The 18,040-nt window shown below is 43.9% G+C and overlaps 1 protein-coding gene across 2 annotated transcripts in view; it reads right to left on the bottom strand.

The window, feature by feature from the left end:
- Window positions 1-532: 532 nt before the first annotated feature.
- Window positions 533-18,040, bottom strand: part of MRPS6 (mitochondrial ribosomal protein S6) — a 67,786-nt gene continuing 50,278 nt past the window's right edge. For both annotated transcript variants that reach the window (XM_047876446.1, XM_047876445.1), the window contains exons 2-3: window positions 16,825-16,964; window positions 533-1,149 (exon numbers count right to left, since the gene is read on the bottom strand). In XM_047876446.1, the coding sequence (XP_047732402.1) occupies window positions 960-1,149; window positions 16,825-16,964 (330 nt within the window). In that variant the 3' untranslated portion in view covers window positions 533-959. The remainder of the gene's footprint in view (window positions 1,150-16,824; window positions 16,965-18,040) is intronic.

Here is an 18,040-nt window from a genome sequence, read left to right as displayed (position 1 = left end):
GTTTTAAAAAGCAGGTCCGTTAAGTATCAAATAAAAAACAGAAAAAAAGAGATGTAGCTCCTTGGCAGTCTCCCTAAGTTAAGAGCTCAGAGTGCCACTGGCCACAGGCACTGGTGCCAGCCAGCTCTTTGGGCAACCCCACCGGCTTCCAACTGGTCAGGGTAGGGGGAGAGGAGAGGAGGCAGGTGTGGGCGGGGGCGGGGGGAGGGTAGAAGAATGAGAGGAAGCAGCGCGAGAGCTCAAGCCACAGCACTTCACGTCCCCCTACAGACAGCAACACCCACCTATGGTCAAGTTAACTGTGAGATAAAAGAAAAAGTCACTGATTTTATAGAATGCCCGGTAGTGGAGGGACACACACATCCCTGCCCCACCCTCGCCCCTGACTTCTCCCAGTCTCTGCCCTTGGGCTGGTAACCAGGTAACCCTCCCACGCACCGCGGGCAATCCGGGGCTTCTGGGCGGACGGCGCTCAGGGCCTCCGGCGGTTCACTGTGCTGGGGCAGGTGAAGAGACAAAAGACCTCCCCGAGTTTTTCTGAAATTATGTTTATTATTCTGGTCAAAAGTTACTCATATAAATGCAGTGGTCTTAAATTTTTATTTTGCATGGTTGACTAGCCTGAATAACGAGCTTGCAGTCTGAGGCAGTTTTCAGAAGCTTTGCTCTTCAAAATGGTGTTAGCGTTGTTGTAGGGCAAAGTCCTCACCAACAAAAAAATCACACGAATGAAATGAAGTCAAGAACAACGTGCTGGTACCACAGATTACAAAGTGGCTCTAAGCCGAGCCCTTCCCCAACCTCTTAGGGCAAGGGAGATCAAGAGCTAAAAAACACCTTCGAAAAATCAAATGGCACCTGTAACACACTCTTATAGAAGGGTCAAGTCTGTAAATTATTAATCCATGGTACTCAAAAGTGATAGAATTAAATATAAAGCTATAATCTGGTAAATCTTCTCACTTCCTCTTCTTCGTGGAATATAGTTTTTCTTCAAGTGGGACTGGGACAATCCCTTCACACGCTTTTACTTCCTGGGTCAGAGGGTGTTTTACAACATTCGGTCTAATCACATCAATGTCTCGAGACAAATGTTCCATTATGCTTTCCACAGCGGTTGTTGGTGCATAAAAATCCACCAAGAAATACCTGCAATAAAATAAAAATGTGTGAATTCCTGCATTCTGAAATATAACACTTCCACTATTTTGGACAATGTTTTCTACTCCTGCCCAGATAAAGATCAACTACACAAAAACACATACACACCTTTGTCAAAATAGAAAGTACCAGCTGACCAGCTAAACAGAAGTGTTTGCCCACCCCCCACCCTTCCTATGGCTCTTCTCATTAACACTCTCAGGAAAATCCGAATCCAAACTCTGTGGTAGCAAAAAGGGCCGTGACTTTACATAGAGAGGGAAATAGAGACAATATGGTAAAATGATGGGTTTAAGAACAGAATTTACTATTTAACAAGGCTGGATTTTGCAAACTATTTTTGAGAAAACATCTTATTAGGGAAGGCCTTATAGTTTTCCAAAGGGTTACACAAGTAACTCAGTGCACCAGGGAGAGTGCAGACCACCAGCCACCCTTCACAAATAAGGAAAAACATTCTGAAAGGCCTGGGACTTGTCTAAGACTACCCTCCATGTTCAAGAGCTGACAAAGACCAGAAAGAAAATTCTGTGAATCCTGAGTAAGAGAAAGAATTTAACGTTCCTCCACTCACAGCAGAATAACGCAGAAGGGCATCTCCTACAGCTCACTGGCTTCACCACATCAACGACTGGATCGGCTCAGCTGGTTGGTGTCACAAAAGCAGCAGCAGCCCTTCCTTCTTCTCCCTGCCCACGCCCTCCGCTCAGTTCTAAAAGTTTAAGCCTCCCTTGTACCGTTTGGTTTGAACCACAGTGCTGCAAAAGGCCAGTTTTCAGTGCAGTCATTCAGAATTCTGCAGTGTTCCATCTGGCTAAGGCGACCTTTGACATCACTTACTTTGTTCCAGCCCACTCTCCTCCCCGAACATATTCCCATCCTAGGTCTTCATTCTCACTGTTCCTTCTGCCAGAAATGTTCTTCGCTCGAGTTCCCCATAGCTCACCCCTCACCTCGGTCATGTCTCTGTCCAAATGTCACCTTGTAGAGAGGACCTCTTTGATCACTTCTCCTAATGCAACATCCTCCTTGCTCCACGTACCAAGCCTCATTACTCTCTCTTACTCTCTATTTTTTCCCACAGAGCTTATCACCACCAATACAGCATATAGTTGTTTACTGTCTATCTCACTCCACCAAAACGTAGTTGCCGTAAGAAGGACTTTGTTAATCTCTCCCCAGCACCCTGAACAGAGACTAACACACAACAGGTCCACAGTAAATATCTGACAGCGGTAGTGTCATGTGAGCATGAAAGGTGGATTTCTCACGGAAAGCAGGAGAGACCAAACTGAAAATGGACAAATTCAACAAGGAAGGAAGTTACAGGAAAAAGGATGACGTTTTGTGTCATTCCATACAAAGAGGGTTCAAACTCACAAAACAACTTGCCAGGTGATCGTTCACCCTCAGCCAAGCCTAGTGGGAAAGTTTTTCAAGTAAATAATTATTCAAAGTGGAATGGAAGAAAAACATATACTATGCAAAAACACTAATCAAAAGAAAGCTCCAGTGGGTACAATAATATTAAAGTAGATCTCAGAGCAAAGAAAATTACGAGGGATAGAAAAAGATAGTATGTAACAATCAGTTCACCAAGAAGACACAGCAATCCTAAATGTGTATGTATCAAACAACAGAATTTCCTCATACAGGAAGAAAACTAACAGAACTGACAAGAGAAATCCACAACTAGAGTTGGTGACTTTTAATATTCCTCTCAGTAATCAATAAAACTAGTATACAGAAAACCAGCAAGGATATACAAAAATGAGCACCACTATCAACCAACTAGGTCTGATCTTTATAGACCCTCCAAACAAAAAGAGCAGAATACACATTGTTCTCAACTGCTAACAGCACATTTACCAAGGTCAACCATATTCTGGGCCATAAAACAAGTCTCAATAAATCTAAAGGGACTTGAATCACACAGAAAAAACTCGGGAAACTCTCCACATACTTGAAAACTAAACATACATCTAAATAGCCTACAGGTCAAATAAGAAGTCAAAAGGAAATGTGAATTGAATGAAAATGAAAGCAACATATCAGAATGCCACTAAAGCAGGAAATTTATAGCACTAAACACTTATGCAAGAAAAGAGGAAAAGCCTCAAAATTTCTACCTTAAAAAAAAACAGAAAAAGAAGAGCAAATTAAGCACAAACTAAGACAAAAAAAAAAAAAAAAAAAAAAGAGAAGAGAAGAGAGAAGAGAAGAAAATGAAGGAAGGAAGGAAGGAAGGAAGGAAGGAAGGAAGGAAGGAAGAAAGGAAGGAAGAAAAAATAAAGATCAGAGCAGAAATCTCTGAAGCAGAAAACAGAAAAACAAGAAAACATCAACAAAACCAAATAAATACTAGTTCACCGAGATCAGTAAAATTGATACATCTCTAGTCAGACTGATCAGTAGAAAAAAAATAAAGAGACAAATTACTAATATTCAGGAATGGGAGAGGTGAAATGATAACCGGATGTGACAGACTATTATTATAAACAAATTTTGCAATAAATTTGACAACTTAGATGAAATTCCTTGAAAAAATACAAACTACCAAAACTCACTCCAAAAGAAATAGATAACCTGGATAGCCCTATATCTATTAAAGAAATTAAATTTGTAGTTATAAGCGTTTCCACAAAGAAAACCAAAGACCCACATGGTTTCACCAATGAATTCCACCAAACGTCTGAGGGGGAAATTTTGTGCCAGTTTTGGCACAAAACTGGTCCAGAAAATAAGAAAACACTTCTCAATGTGTTCTATGAAGCCAGCATTACCCTTATGGCAAAACAAGGCAAAGACATTACAAGAAAAGAAAAAACTGATCAATATCTCTCATGAACATAAATGAAAAAAAATTTTAGCAAATTGACTACTAAAATATATGAAAAGAATAATGTATCATGATCAGGCAGAGTTTATCACAGAAAGCAAGACTGGTTTAACATTTTAAATCAATGTAAATCCTATTAGCAAACTAAAAAAGAAAAATCACATGATCATTCCATATTATTGCAAAAAAAAAAAAAAAGCGGCAGCATTTAACAAAATTTCATATCCATTTCTGATAAACCCTCCGCAAAGTAAGACTACAAAGGAACTTCTTCAACCTTACAAAAGGCATCTCTGCAAAACCTAGAACTAACTAACATCATATCAACTGGTGGAAGTCTGAATCTTTTTTCCTGAGACTGGGAATAAACAAGGGTGTCTGTTCTCACCATTTCTATTCAATATTTTACTAGAGACTCTTGCCAGTGCAACAAGGCAAGAAAAAAAAGAAAAGGTATCCAGATTGATAAGTAGTAAACTTGTCTATATTTACACATGAAATGACTGTGTATACAAGAGAATCTAAAGAAATTTATAAAAAAGATACTAGAATATGTGAGTTTAGCAAGGTTGCAAGATACAAGATCAGTATACAAAAGTCAACTATATTTCTATGTATTAGCAACAAATAATAACACCTTGAAATGAAATATGAAGTACTTAAGGATAAATCTGACAAAAGGTATGCAAGACCTCTACACCAAAAACCATAAAACATTACTGAAAGAAATTAAAGAAAACCCACCTAAATGGAGGTTTATGTAGATGTCAATTCTCTAAAACTGATGAATAAATTCAAAAGGATCCCAATCAAAATCCCTAAAAGACACTTTTATTAGATATTGATGAACTGATTTTAAGGTACACAGAGATATTCAAAGGATCTAGAACAGCCAAAACAACTCTGATAAAGAATAAAGTTGAAGAACTAACACTGATTTCAAGACTCATTATAAAACTATGGTAATCAAGGCACTATGGTATTTGTATAAAGATACACAAACAGATCAGTAGAACAGAGTCCAGAAACAGATCCATATACGCACAGCTGATTTTTGACCAAAGGCAATTCAGTAAAGTGTCTTTTCAACAAATGGTGGCCAACAATTCTATATATGTATGCAAAAAAGGAACTTCAATCCATACTTGTATCATATACAAAAATTAACTCAAATGGGACACGGACCTGAAATATAAAACACAAAACTATAAAACTGGAAGAAAACACAAGAGAAAACCTCTGTGGCCTTGAGTTAAGCAAAGATTCTTTAGACATGACACTAAAAGCAAAATCCATAAAGAAAAATGTGATAAACTAGACTTCATCAAAATAAAAAATTGCTCTTTCAAAGATACGGCTAATAGCTCTCTCCCCGGTATCCCACCGCTGCGTCGGTGCAGGTAGGGGATTGAGCTCGAGCTAGCTCGAATAAAGGCTCTTTTGCTTTTGCATCAGACTCGGCTCCCTGGCGGTCTTTGGGGATCACGAATTCTGGGCATAACATTTGGGGGCTCGACCCGGGATCCCCAAGACCCCCGAGGGACCCCCCCGACCTGGAGAGCCTGACTGACCACGGTTAGTGTCTGTTCGTTCTGTCTTTTCCGTGTGAGCTCGTTTCTGGAGTTCTGGTAGTGCCCGACGCGGTCTAAGTGGACGCACTGGAGGACCACGGGCCAGGAGTTTCGGAAGACGTTCCGATCCTCCCTTCTGGAGGGACGTGGAATCCCCTCATCGGTTTTGGAGGGACGTGGAATCCCCTCAAAGGTCTAAACTAGCTTTCAGTTTTGCTTCCATGGAGTTGGAAGACTTTCTAGGGCCCCTCTGTTTGTCTGTTTTTGTGTTTCTCTGTTTTGTTCTGTGGACTTACTGGACGGATGTTATGGGACAGACTCAGACTACTCCTCTAAGTAAATTAAAGGAATTGGAAAGGAAAAAACAAAAAAAAAACAAAAAAACCCCAAAGATACGGCTAATAAAAAAGACAAGTGACAGGCTGGGATTTGCAAATCCCATGTCTGATAAAGGACTTGCTTCTAGAATATAAAGAACTCTCAAAATTTAATTAAAAAAATTTTTTTTAATGGGGCATAAAATGTGAATGGCCTTTTCACCAAAGATATATTCTGGCAAAAAAGCACATGAGAAAGATGCTTAATAGGACTAGTCATTAGAGAAATGCAAATTAAAACCACAAAGAGATACCTACTATATAAGCTAAAATTAAGAAGACTGAACAATACCAAGTGTTGGTGAGGAAAGACAGGAACTGGCATTCTCACACACTGCTGGTGGGATTGCAAAATGATACAACTTTTTTGACATTTTCTTAAAAGTTAAACATACACACTTGGCATTATGATCAAGCCATTCTACTCCCAGGTGTTTATCCAAGAAAATTAAAACATTAGTCCTTACAACAATTTGTACAGGAGTGCTCACAGCAGCAACACTTACAATCCCAAACTGGAAACAGAAAATATCCAACAACATGTAAACCAATAAACAAACTATGGTATACGATGGACTAGTACTCAGCTATAAAAAGGAATAAGCTATTGATACACACTATTGATGAATCTCAGAATAATTTGGCTGATTGAAAGAAACTATGGTTAAAAAAAAAAGGCGGGGGGGGGGGTACATGCTGTCTGATCGTATCTAAGTAAGATTCTAGAAAACAGAAACTAATCTATAGTGAAAGAAAGCAGACCAATGGTTGTCATAGATGGGAACCAATGGTTGTCATAGATGGGAAACAAGTGGAGGGAAGGATCACAAGATGCAGGAGGGAACTTCTGGGGTGACCAGTCTGCTTATTGTCTTGCTTGTAGTGATTTCATGGGTATATATACATATGTCAAACATATATTGTGGGTACATATACATATGATACATATGTGAATACATTATGTAATATGTATTAATAAAAGCATGTAGTTTACTGTGTTGTCAATTATATCTCTGTAAGGCTGTTGATTTAATCATGGTACATAGAAAGCTGAAAGGGCAGGACTTGGTGAATGATTTGATATGGGTGGCAGCGATGAGGGAGCAATTACAGATAATGAAGCCGCCCAGAATTTCTCAAGAAATGAAACAGGAGCGCCTGGGTGGCTCAGTAAGTCGAGCATCTGATTTTGGCTCAGGTCATGATCTCACGTTCATGGTTTTGAGGCCCCCCACCCCCCACCCCATTGGGCTCTGTGCTGACAGCTCACATCCTGGAACCTGCTTTGGATTCTGTGTCTCCCTCTCTCTCTGCCCTTCCCTTGCTTGTGCTCTGTCTCTCAAAACATAAAATAAAACGTTAAAAAAAAATCAAAAAAGAAAAAAAAAAGAAATGAAATAAAAATGGTGTAAAGTCCTCTATCATCAGGCAAACTTCTAGGAAGTGACTTTTACCTCTGCTCACTGATGATATTACCATTTGTACTTACCATGAAAATCACACACCAACCTGGCCAAATTCTCCAAGGTGTAATTCCACTGGTTTATTTCTGCACCACATGGAAGGCACGAGGTTTGCAAATCATCAAACTTAAGAACTGCTCATTTGTTCGATATTTAATTATTGATTACTTACCTTGAGTAAGGCTCTAATATAGAACCTAAAAAGTTACTGTGATCAGTCATAAATTACCTTCTCTTTGCCAATCCCCAGCCCTTTATCCAACTCCCCCAAGCCCCAGTAACTATGGTGGCCTGGTGGGCAGGGCAGGGAACTCTCTCACTCAACACTGCCCCAGCATTTCTTTCTTCCTATTTCATTCATTTGTTCTTTCATTCTGTATTCATCAAAATGTCCCTCCAAACTACCACAGACAACTTAGGACCTCACCCTCTGTTTGCCAACATTCCCACCATACTTAATTCTACAGTTCCTTCCTCTTCCCTTGCTTTTCATCTAGTTTCCCTAGACTAGTCTTCCTCTTTTGCTTTATTACACTTAAAGCCCTGTGCTGAAAGCCTGACGCAGTGTGCTGGTGAAATGCCACATATCACACATAGGGTAATATGGAAGAACGTGCTAAAGCAAGGGCTGGACATGCTCTGGGCACTCAATAACCCAGGCAATCACTACTGGCAGCCCTTGAAGTATTCCAAGTGCCCACTACCTCCAGAAGGTCCACAGACATCTCCTGCTCTAGAGTTAAGCCTGGCTTTCTTTACAGTCCAGTATTCAAGTTATTCAAATACCGCATCTGGGCTTCAGCAACCAATGTTTTCTTCCATTTTCCATTCAAGTGTACCAGAGGCATTTTTGTGGGCTAGCCTCAGTGTCTACTAAACATGTTTCTAAAAGAAAGCGGGTGTACAGTTGCCAACGACCAACTCAACTGCCCACAGCTCAACTCTCGTGCAGTCTTCCTGAACAACATTCTCCATACACTCGCACTCACCAAATAATCCTAAGACATCCAAAGCTTCTGGATATCATTTTGTGATAAGGATAAAAATACCCAAGGATAGAAGGAAGCTAGATGCCAGATATTATCAGAAACCTCCTATTCCAGAAATTAAAAGGAAAGGGTCTTACATAGAACTTTATAATTTTCAAAGTGCTTTCACATCTTTCAGATAGCTTCTGAGGAAGAGGATAAGCAGGAAGTAGAAGCTCCACCTCACGTGGCCCATTCAGAAAACGCAAGAGGAAGTTCCTCTGGGTGTTATTCTGGTCCAGGAGCCCTCTCTTAGCAACACTACTGCTTTAGCAGTTTTCAAAGTGGGCCTCCTAGAGATGGCCTCCTTTGAGTTTCAGAATGATTAAGTCACTAGCTCAAGGTCACTCAGCTACTGAGTGGCCACAGCCAGGTTTCTAACAGAGCAGATCTTTTGACTCCAGGATACAAGAAGCCACACACTGCTCTGGGACCAATGGGTTACAGAATCACAGAACGTAAGTGCTGGAGGGGACCATGAAGACAATGCAGTTCAACCCCTTCATGTCACTTATGAGGGAACTGGGGAACTGATCTGCTCCAGGTCACAGGGTAAAAAGCAAGTTCCAGACTTCAGGCCCCATAGTTCCTCACTCTATCAACCACCTCTCTTGGTTCCTGCAGCCAGAATTCTGGAGGTTTCTCAAGGATAAGGAGAAGTGCTAGAAAAGCCTGGAAGTCCTAAGACCGGGCTGCAACTTGGCTTCTGGAAGATCGCTGTTACTATAAAAACGCTTACAGCCTTTACCTTTTACCTACTCTGCCTTCCCCCTACCAGTCCTGACACTCCTCTAGCAACCAAACCTAAACAAGAGAACTGGCCAAAATGCAAATGCGTTTGTGCCCACCACCACAGCTGTGACAGTCATTTCATGCTCATCACCCTGCTGGTCTGTGCCTAGGGTTCGTGTGGGCAAAGACTGCTTCTACTCCCATGCTCCTTATTACACCGTGGAAATTTCCACAAACATGAAACACCACCAAAACGGAAAAGAGGGGAAGTGGCTCAGAGAGGGGCAGATGTTACTGTGTTCACCAGTCCTGGGTGAAAGCTGAACCTCCCTACCTCCCCTGCTCCCTTCCTAGGGCATTAAGTGGTCTCACCCCACCATGAGGGAACCAGGCATAAGTCCAGGACAAACTCAATCTCCATCTACCTCAGTGGCCCAAGCCCACGGGTCAATGGTCCGTTATGGCTTCCCCACACAGAAAAGACTATGACCAATTCCTGGTTGTTGCCAGTATATATTCTTTGTTCATGTAAGTGGACAAACTGAACTGGTCAGTGAACATCTGCTGTGGGCACACCTCAGAGGGAGGCTAAAAAGGAGGAACATAATGGCCTGGACCACCCAGAACATGTAGTCCAGGCAGGGAGAGAGGTCACAGGGCTACTGGGCTGGCAGAAACCTGGGCTCCCACTATTTACACCGGTCTGCCAGTTCTGGAGGAGACTGTGGCGATGATGAGGTGGTCATGGACATCCGCCTCCTGGCGGCTGGGCTTTTCTTACTACAGAAGGATGACCCGAGGAATGACAGGGGCAGGAGAGAGTACCAAGCGCAGCCCTGCATTTCCAGTTTTGCACACAAACAAAGTGAAGCCTAGAAACAGCCTACTTAGAATAGGGGGTTGGGCAGCTCCTGATGCCTGCAAGGATCCCTTTCCTGTGACCACACAGGTCCGTAACAGAACTGAAAAAGTGGGAGTTAGGCTAAAAAAAAAAAATGACCTTGAACTCCCCTGATACCCACTCCTTACATCCCAAAGGCTACCCGGGAGAAACCATTCTGAAACCCAGATAAGTTGCTGTTCAAGGCAAGGGAGCCAAAAGAGGAATGTCTCAGTGTCTCCAGAGGAATCCGAGAGGCCCTGCCCTCCCCTTCAGCCTGGCCCTCGGGGAGGGGAGGATCAAGAGGATTCAATAACCACAATTAAATACCAATTTTTCCTTCTTCCCCTAACCAAGCAAGCCAGAACCAAAATACAAGACCAAAGTCACGACACATGTGGACTCTCTCTTACCGCCATCCTCACGATTTGAGCTTGAAAAGAGCAGAGAAGTAGGACTACAACTGCCACTGCCTAGACATCCCCAAAAGCTGGCATTCCAAGAAGGAAAAATAGTTCTTCAGTTAGCCCTCCATTCCCCAAACAATGTTTAAGTCAGCGAATGGACAGATCATTTTGGAGAACCCAGCTTAGTGATCTGAAGTCTAATTACATTATACACTCCCAGCACCTTCAACCCTGTGCTGCTCGGTGGCACCGGCGAGCTGGTTCTGCGCACCAGGCGGCCAGGGCTGATGGAAGCGTCGCCACTGCCTGAAACACGAAGCCCAGCAGTGTTTACATTTAAGTGGGGGTTTTCCCACGTGTGGTTCTAATGAATCACTTCACCTACAAGGCAGAAATCAGCTTTACTCAGGCATCTCTCTTTCCTACAGAAAAGCACTGACCTTCTATGCAGCACCAACTCTGCAGAAGCACAACTGAAGCGGTGACTGACACCAGGCGAGGAGAGAAAGGACAGAAAGAGGTTCAATACACAAATGCAATTCTCACTGCAGGTTCCAGTGTTCAAAAGCTGGAGGGAACTATTTCATGGATAGAACCTGCCCCCATATTCAAGGTGGTAATTCACCTTCCTCGGTATTTCTTAAGACAGTCTCAACACTACAAATCCCTCCGCTACTGTGACTGAAAACCCCAGAGATCTGAGAAGATGCAGAGAAATGGGTTCCCCAGGACAGACTGAGCCCGATACTGGAAAACGATGCCACTGGGAACACTCCAACCACAGCAGCGTCTTCATGGGGCGCGGAGGGGAGGCAGCAGCAGCATCTCTTCTCACTATCCTTTCCCCCCTCCTCTCTGGGGTCCTACCCCTTGTCTCCCTCAGTCACCTTGTGCCCAAGCTGTCACCAGCCCCCTCCCTGCCCCAGGTTGTTGAGGGAAGATAGGCGTCTTCTGGCAACGCTCCTACGTTTAAAGGTCGTATTTGTTTTTTATTTCACTTTTGTTTTAACCCTGTTATTTACAAGTTTACCGTAAAAGCACAAGCTTGAATTTGAGTTATGTTCTTTGTCTCTGTTTCTCTCAGACACAGTCACACACTCACAGCCTCCCCTTCCCCCTGGCAGACAAGTGGAAATTTCCACCGAAGCGCTGAGTGGCTCACGGTGGGTGGGGGGTGGAGAAGGGGGATGGGAGGGATTTGAAACCATGGAGCATCTTCGAGCCTTTTTGAGAATAGGAAACAGATCATCTGAATGCCAGTTTCTAGACTGTATCAGCTAAACCTTGCTGGCTTCAGGCTTCGCTGAGACAGTGAATTCTTCACCTTAAAACCAAGGAACACTCTGCGTGGAAAAGCCCTATTTCCTTTTATAGCTGTTGGGTCTCATACATTTTTAAAACCACTAAACCTACAGCAGAATCCTTACAAATCTTGGGGCGCTGCCACTAAAAAAGAAACCTCCAAGGCCACAGCAGCCCTGCCTTGAAACCCAGTTGTGGAGCACCTTCACACAAGAATGGGGTCAGGATGCTGGCCTGGACTTAATGCTGGCAGGAAAGCACGAGAACATGGAAATGTTAGCTAACAGGAAAACTACAGAGAAGAATCAATCTCCTCTAGAGAGGGTGCCAGCTCTCTTGGAGTAAGCTGCAGACACATTTGGGGAGCGAGTCAGTAAAATTCCACTGATTCACCATAGTGCCGGTTATTTTTATCATTCTGCTTACCCGTAAATAGAAGGGCATCTTATATGTAGGCCAGCAGACCTTATAAGCACTTATTCACATTTTAATGCAAATGAGAATGGAGAAAGAAGGGAAGAAACAGGCAAGAAAAATCTCCTTCGCTACTTCAGAGTGTCTTTACACACGCCTTCTGGAATAAGTCCTATCTCAACGCAGTAAAATCAGACCTGGTAGAAATGGTCAGAGCCAACCGGGGGCACCCTCTTAAAAACAAGCACACTGAAATATGGACCACAGTCTCTTCTACAGTTCTCTCTCCTCCACCAGAAAGCCTGCTCCGTCTCCGTCCAGCCCCATCTAGTGGAAAGAGAGCCTTCAACTAGTATGTGCAGTCCTGGAGTCTGACACTGGAGTGGTTCTGGCCGAGAGTGACAGACACCAGGGCTCAGAAAATGCCTGTCCTTTTTAGCAAGGGTCTAAAGGAACATCTACTCCCACCGCTCCCCTCTGCATATGTGACATCGTCCCCATTTAGACTCTGAGGAATGCAGTTAAGAATCTTTTACAACACCCACCTGCCCTTTCTGAGTTGATGAAGGTACCAAGGTGAACATCTGAAGGTACAAAGCAGAGAAAATCTAGCGGCCCCCAGGAGACCAAAGCAAATCCAGAGCTGAGAATAAATCTCAAGACTTGTAAGACCTGCCACCCCCCATGCCTTCCACAACTCTGAGTCCTGCTCCAATTGTTTCTAGACACTGCCTGGACACAACAGGTGGTGAGGCCAGAAGCCTCTATCTATCTGGAAAGCTGGTCCAGAAGACCCAAACTTCCCAACCACCCCAACCTGGCCCAAAGAGCAACAGAGCATCTGGCTAGCTCCTTCCTTGTCTAAGTCACGTCACCTGGGGGACAACTTAACTAGTACGTGGAATCCGTACATCCACACGTCTGTACATCTGTACTTTCTTTCTGGCATACACTGGTATAATAATGAACACCAGGCACTGTCTCCTTCTCTGGGGAGACTCCCCAGATAACCCTGAGGCAGCGGTATCTCCCCTACCTACGCACTCTTCTACCCACACATCCTTCTTTTGGGCCGAGGTGGCACGTGTGTAGCAGTGGTATACAGCAGTCTGTAGCCGGTGCCTAGGTCAGCAATATGCTGGCAAGTCCCGAACTAGACTGACAACTCTTTGTGACCAGGAACCACAACAACCACAAGAACCATCCTAAGACCTAGGAATACCACCAGCACATATATTTCCTCCCATAAAATGCAAAAGCAACAAACACAAAATACCAACAGCACCACAATGTGATGTGGATTCTTGGAGGGCATCTAGGCTCACTCATTAGCCTGCTAAAAAACTAGCTCTCACATACCAACCTCAGGATTCAAATCAGTGCCTCACCAAAAATTGATATGTGCCATGGCCTCCAGGGTTGTTCAAAGAGTTAAAAGCTTTTGAATGCTAGGGGCGCCTGGATGGTTCAGTCAGTGAAGCATCCTACTCTTGATTTCAGCTCAGGTCATGATCTCACAGTTCATGGGTTCGAGCCCCTCTTCCGGCTCTGTGCTGACGGCTCGGAGCCTGCTTGGGATTCTCTGTCTCCCCCTCTCTCTGCCCCTCCCCCACTCATACCTGCTCTCTCTCTCAACAATAAATAAAGTTAAAAAAAACAAAAACAAAAACAAAAACTGGGGCACCTGGGTGGCTCAGTCAGTCGAGCATCCGACTTTGGCTCAGGTTATGATCTCATGGTTCGTGAATGCAGACCCCGCGTCAGGCTCTGTGCTGACGGCACAGAGCCTGGAGCCTGCTTCAGATTCTGTGTCTCCCTCTCTGTCTGTCCTTCCCCCCTGCTCATGCTCTGTCTCTTTCTCAAAAATAAACATTAAAGGGGCGCCTGGGTGGCGCAGTCGGTTAAGCGTCCGACTTCAGCCAGGTCACGATCTCGCGGTCCGTGAGTTCGAGCCCCGCGTCAGGCTCTGGGCTGATGGCTCAGAGCCTGGAGCCTGTTTCCGATTCTGTGTCTCTCTCTCTCTGCCCCTCGTCCGTTCATGCTCTGTCTCTCTCTGTCCCAAAAATAAAATTAAAAAAAAAAAACAAAAAACGTTGAAAAAAAAAATAAACATTAAAAAAAATGTTTTAAAAAAACATTATTAAAAAAAAAAACTTTTGAATGCTGAATTCGTAACAAACAAGTCCACTGTTTCTTCTTAATCACCTCAAAAAAGTGAGCCTTCCCAGCACCTGGTACCTAATCCTGACACATAATCCACTAAATACATGTTTGTAACACTTTATGTGGCTACGTGCAGTGCACACACAGAAGTTAGCAGATGAACGAAATGCCTGGTACAAACATCACTAGGGGTGGTGACCCTAGGGGAGGACCGGCTGAAGTCAACAGGACATCAGACCACCCTCAAGCTCCACGCTGCCGACATCTGACACACCACTCGATTTAAATCTTTATCCAGGTAACTCCAAAATATATTAGCCCCTCATCTCCTCTCTTACCAAAAATCACTGTGAAGGGTATTAATGAGTGTTACAAAATAAAAGATAATGGTCAAATAAAGGTGACAAATGAAGGGATCTAACTGAAGGGCCTCTCACCATCAGTACACTGATGTATGCTACACAGCTCTAGAAGGGATCAGACCACATCTAAATGCTCTCTCTCTCTCTCTCTCACACACACACACGCACGCACACACACACCATTTTTTGGTGGAGCATATCTAGTATTTCAGAGACCACACTTTGGGAAACATCACCTTAAACAAACACATACCACACATTGATTAATCCCAGGAAAACAAGCTTAAAACATGAACCTCCCCAACTGGGAGGTTCTGTGTCTACATAGAGCACACACATACATTACACTTTAAGAATGCTGCTCCTCCTTCGCTGAGGAGTCTGGAAGTACAAGAACCAAAAATAAAACTGCTAAATGTAAATGAACCAAGAGATGCCACCGAGTCCTTGGTGGGGCACGTGCACCTCGTCAGGAATCCGGAACGTAGGGCTAGACATCGTCAGCAGTTCTGGCTTAGTTCCAGGGAAGTTCTTCCAGGGTCTGAACTTATTCCGTCCAGAAAAGAGGAACAGCAGCACCCAACCCCAGCACCGCACACAGAAGGCGGATCTCAAAGTGTGGTCCTCGGACAGAGGCGTCAGCGCCACCCAAGTACTTGCGAGAAGTGCAAAATCTACAATGCTGGTCACACCAACCCTCAACAAAGTCAAATCCGCTACTTGGGAAAGGGGCAGAAGAAAACAATCCTAGCGTCCATCCCCGAGAGCACCTGAATGAGGGAACAGGCTTCTGTCCCTGCTCAGTGCCTTCCATCAGAGAACCTGACTAGTCATTCTTAGCTCAATTTTATATGTTCCTCTCTAAGCAAAAGGCAAAATGATTCACGGCCTTGCTGTTAAAATGAAGCCCCTTTGTGGTTAAAAAAAAATGTTACATACACAATCTCCATCCCTCACTGTTATGATTGTGGGAGAGGAAAATCGCCACTGTGCATTTCATGTTGCCTAGCAACACCTCAGGCGCTCTTCAGAGGTGTTCTCGAGAAGCCGAACACTAGCACAAAACAAGGTGAAGCGATCCAAAGATGAAATCCGCAGGACGTGCTACACCCTGGCAGCAGGTTTAAAGGCGGCAGGAAAGCCTCAGCGTGCAGCGTGACTGCACGCAGGCCTCTCCCGTGCGCGGCGCTTGCGCGGGCCCACCAGCTCTACGTGGATAACACTCCGTGCTGTCCACAGAGACATCCAGAGATGGCATGACTCGATCCCCACGACAACGTGGATGGGAGAACGACCACCTGAGTTCAAGTATCCAAGGAAGCAAGAACCAGAGAAGCTAAAGACTCGCTCAAGGCCACACGGCTGGCAAGTATCAGAGGGAGAATCAAGTCTTCAACTCCCGCACTTTTCCACGACAATGAAAACCGATTCCCATCTTCTCTATCACTACTTTTGGGAAACTCAACAATATGAGAAAATTAATTCCTCATCCGCACCAGAAATCACAAGTGTAAAAATAACACCATCAGGGCTCAGAGAGGCTTCGAACCAACTCACCAAGCAAACTGGTATCAAAGAATTTCTACAAGGATAGTTATTACTACAGAGTCAGACCTTTGACATGTTTGAGGAAGCTGCTATGAGAAAAAATTTCGTAACAGAAAATTGTGATTATTGTCTGGAGTACATAAACAACCATTTCTCTATTGTGGGTTAGGCACTGGTCAGAAGGAGTACCCTTCTGCTTCTTACCCGCAAGCCACATATTTACAAAGGATGCACTGAGTGTGTGCCCAGCACATTGCTCACTGAGGTGTTTTAAAGGCAAAACTTAAGAAATGTCAACAGAAAACCGTGCTTAGGTTGACAAGAAAAGTTTCCCACAATCAAAAGCTTATATACCTGTTGCTCCCAGCATGACTTGCTTTTGTACTCTGATTATGGTTTATTACGGGCCAGCTTTACCCCAGCCCCATTTGACACACAACATGGCTGGAGTGTGGACCCGCACACCACCTGGCACAAAGGCGATCTACGGAGGAATTATAATAATTTCTAAGATGAACTAACCAGTATTCTTTACAGCCTATCAAAGATATTTTTCAAGATGCATGTAGACACTTACCCTCCTCTACTGTGCCGCTGACTGTGGGCAGAAATCTTATAAGGCAGTGCTCGGTCACCCAGATTTTCCAAGCTCCTCACTACCGCCCCTCTGTCCATCAGGGCTTCTATTGTACGTTTCAAAGCAGCAGCGGTCTCTGGCTGTTTTTTTGTTTTCATTTTTAAAGAAAAGAAAAAAAACATATCAGAATCAATAGAAGAAGTAGAATGATAAAGTCTGGTCAGTTCCAATCATAACAGCTCTACTGGCAGGGAAAAAAGCAACAGAAATTGTCTTGCTAACTTAAAATTTAAAGAGAGAGACATTTAGTGTAAGGATAGGAGATAGCTCACAGATAACGAAGGAAAAGCTGAAGAACCAGGCCTCGGAGAGTTCGGGAACCAGAGCAGCTCCAGGGATCTGGGAGGCAGGAACTAATAAATGGCTTCTTCAGAGCACCTTGGCCAGGATGAATCCACGCCAATCATGGTCAGTCCTCGTATCCCATGACTGAAAATCTAAATTCCAGGGGAAGAGCGTCCCATCCTCTTGGCAGGACACTCTGATTGGCCGTCCCACCAGAACCATAGCCAGGGGGAAAAGGGTCGTCCCCAAAGAAAAACAGGCAGATTATAACCAAAAGGGGGGAAAAGGATGATTAAGAGCCAATCTCTGCTCTCGTGGAGCTTACAATCTAATAAAGGGATTAACAGAAAAAACCCAGGTAAGAAGACACGAGGGCAGAACACAGGACGTGACACAGGGGCTGGAGAGCTCCTGAAAGAAGGCACATTCAGTTGTGAGAACGACTGCATTAAAGAAAAGCTCATTTGCGAGGAGCCCTGAAAAATGACAACGGGAGATGCAAAGAACAAATGAAACCGGTGCTGAGTGAAGGAGCAAAGGCAAAGAAGTCCGAGCGCACTGAGGAAATAACTAGGAGTTCCACTGGATGAAGACCAGGACCCGGGAGGGCTGGGAGGTGACAGGCTGGATACAAGCATACAAATACTAAACACCTGTTAGAAAAACAAAATTCAAACAATGTAAAATCTCACCACCCAGAGATTAAAAAAAAACTTTAAACATTCTGGTGAATTTCTTTCCAGATCTCTCTCTTTACATATGTATACACAAAAGAATTCTGGAAGCAAAGATACTCTACAGGGTAAACCTGAGATGTAGCTAATGTAATGTGGAGAATGAGGCAGAGATGTGGCAAAAGAGGGGTGCCAAA

This window comes from Prionailurus viverrinus, chromosome C2 (assembly GCF_022837055.1).
Source record: "Prionailurus viverrinus isolate Anna chromosome C2, UM_Priviv_1.0, whole genome shotgun sequence".
Lineage (NCBI taxonomy): Eukaryota > Metazoa > Chordata > Mammalia > Carnivora > Felidae > Prionailurus > Prionailurus viverrinus.
This window is presented reverse-complemented; position numbering and strand designations above follow the sequence as displayed.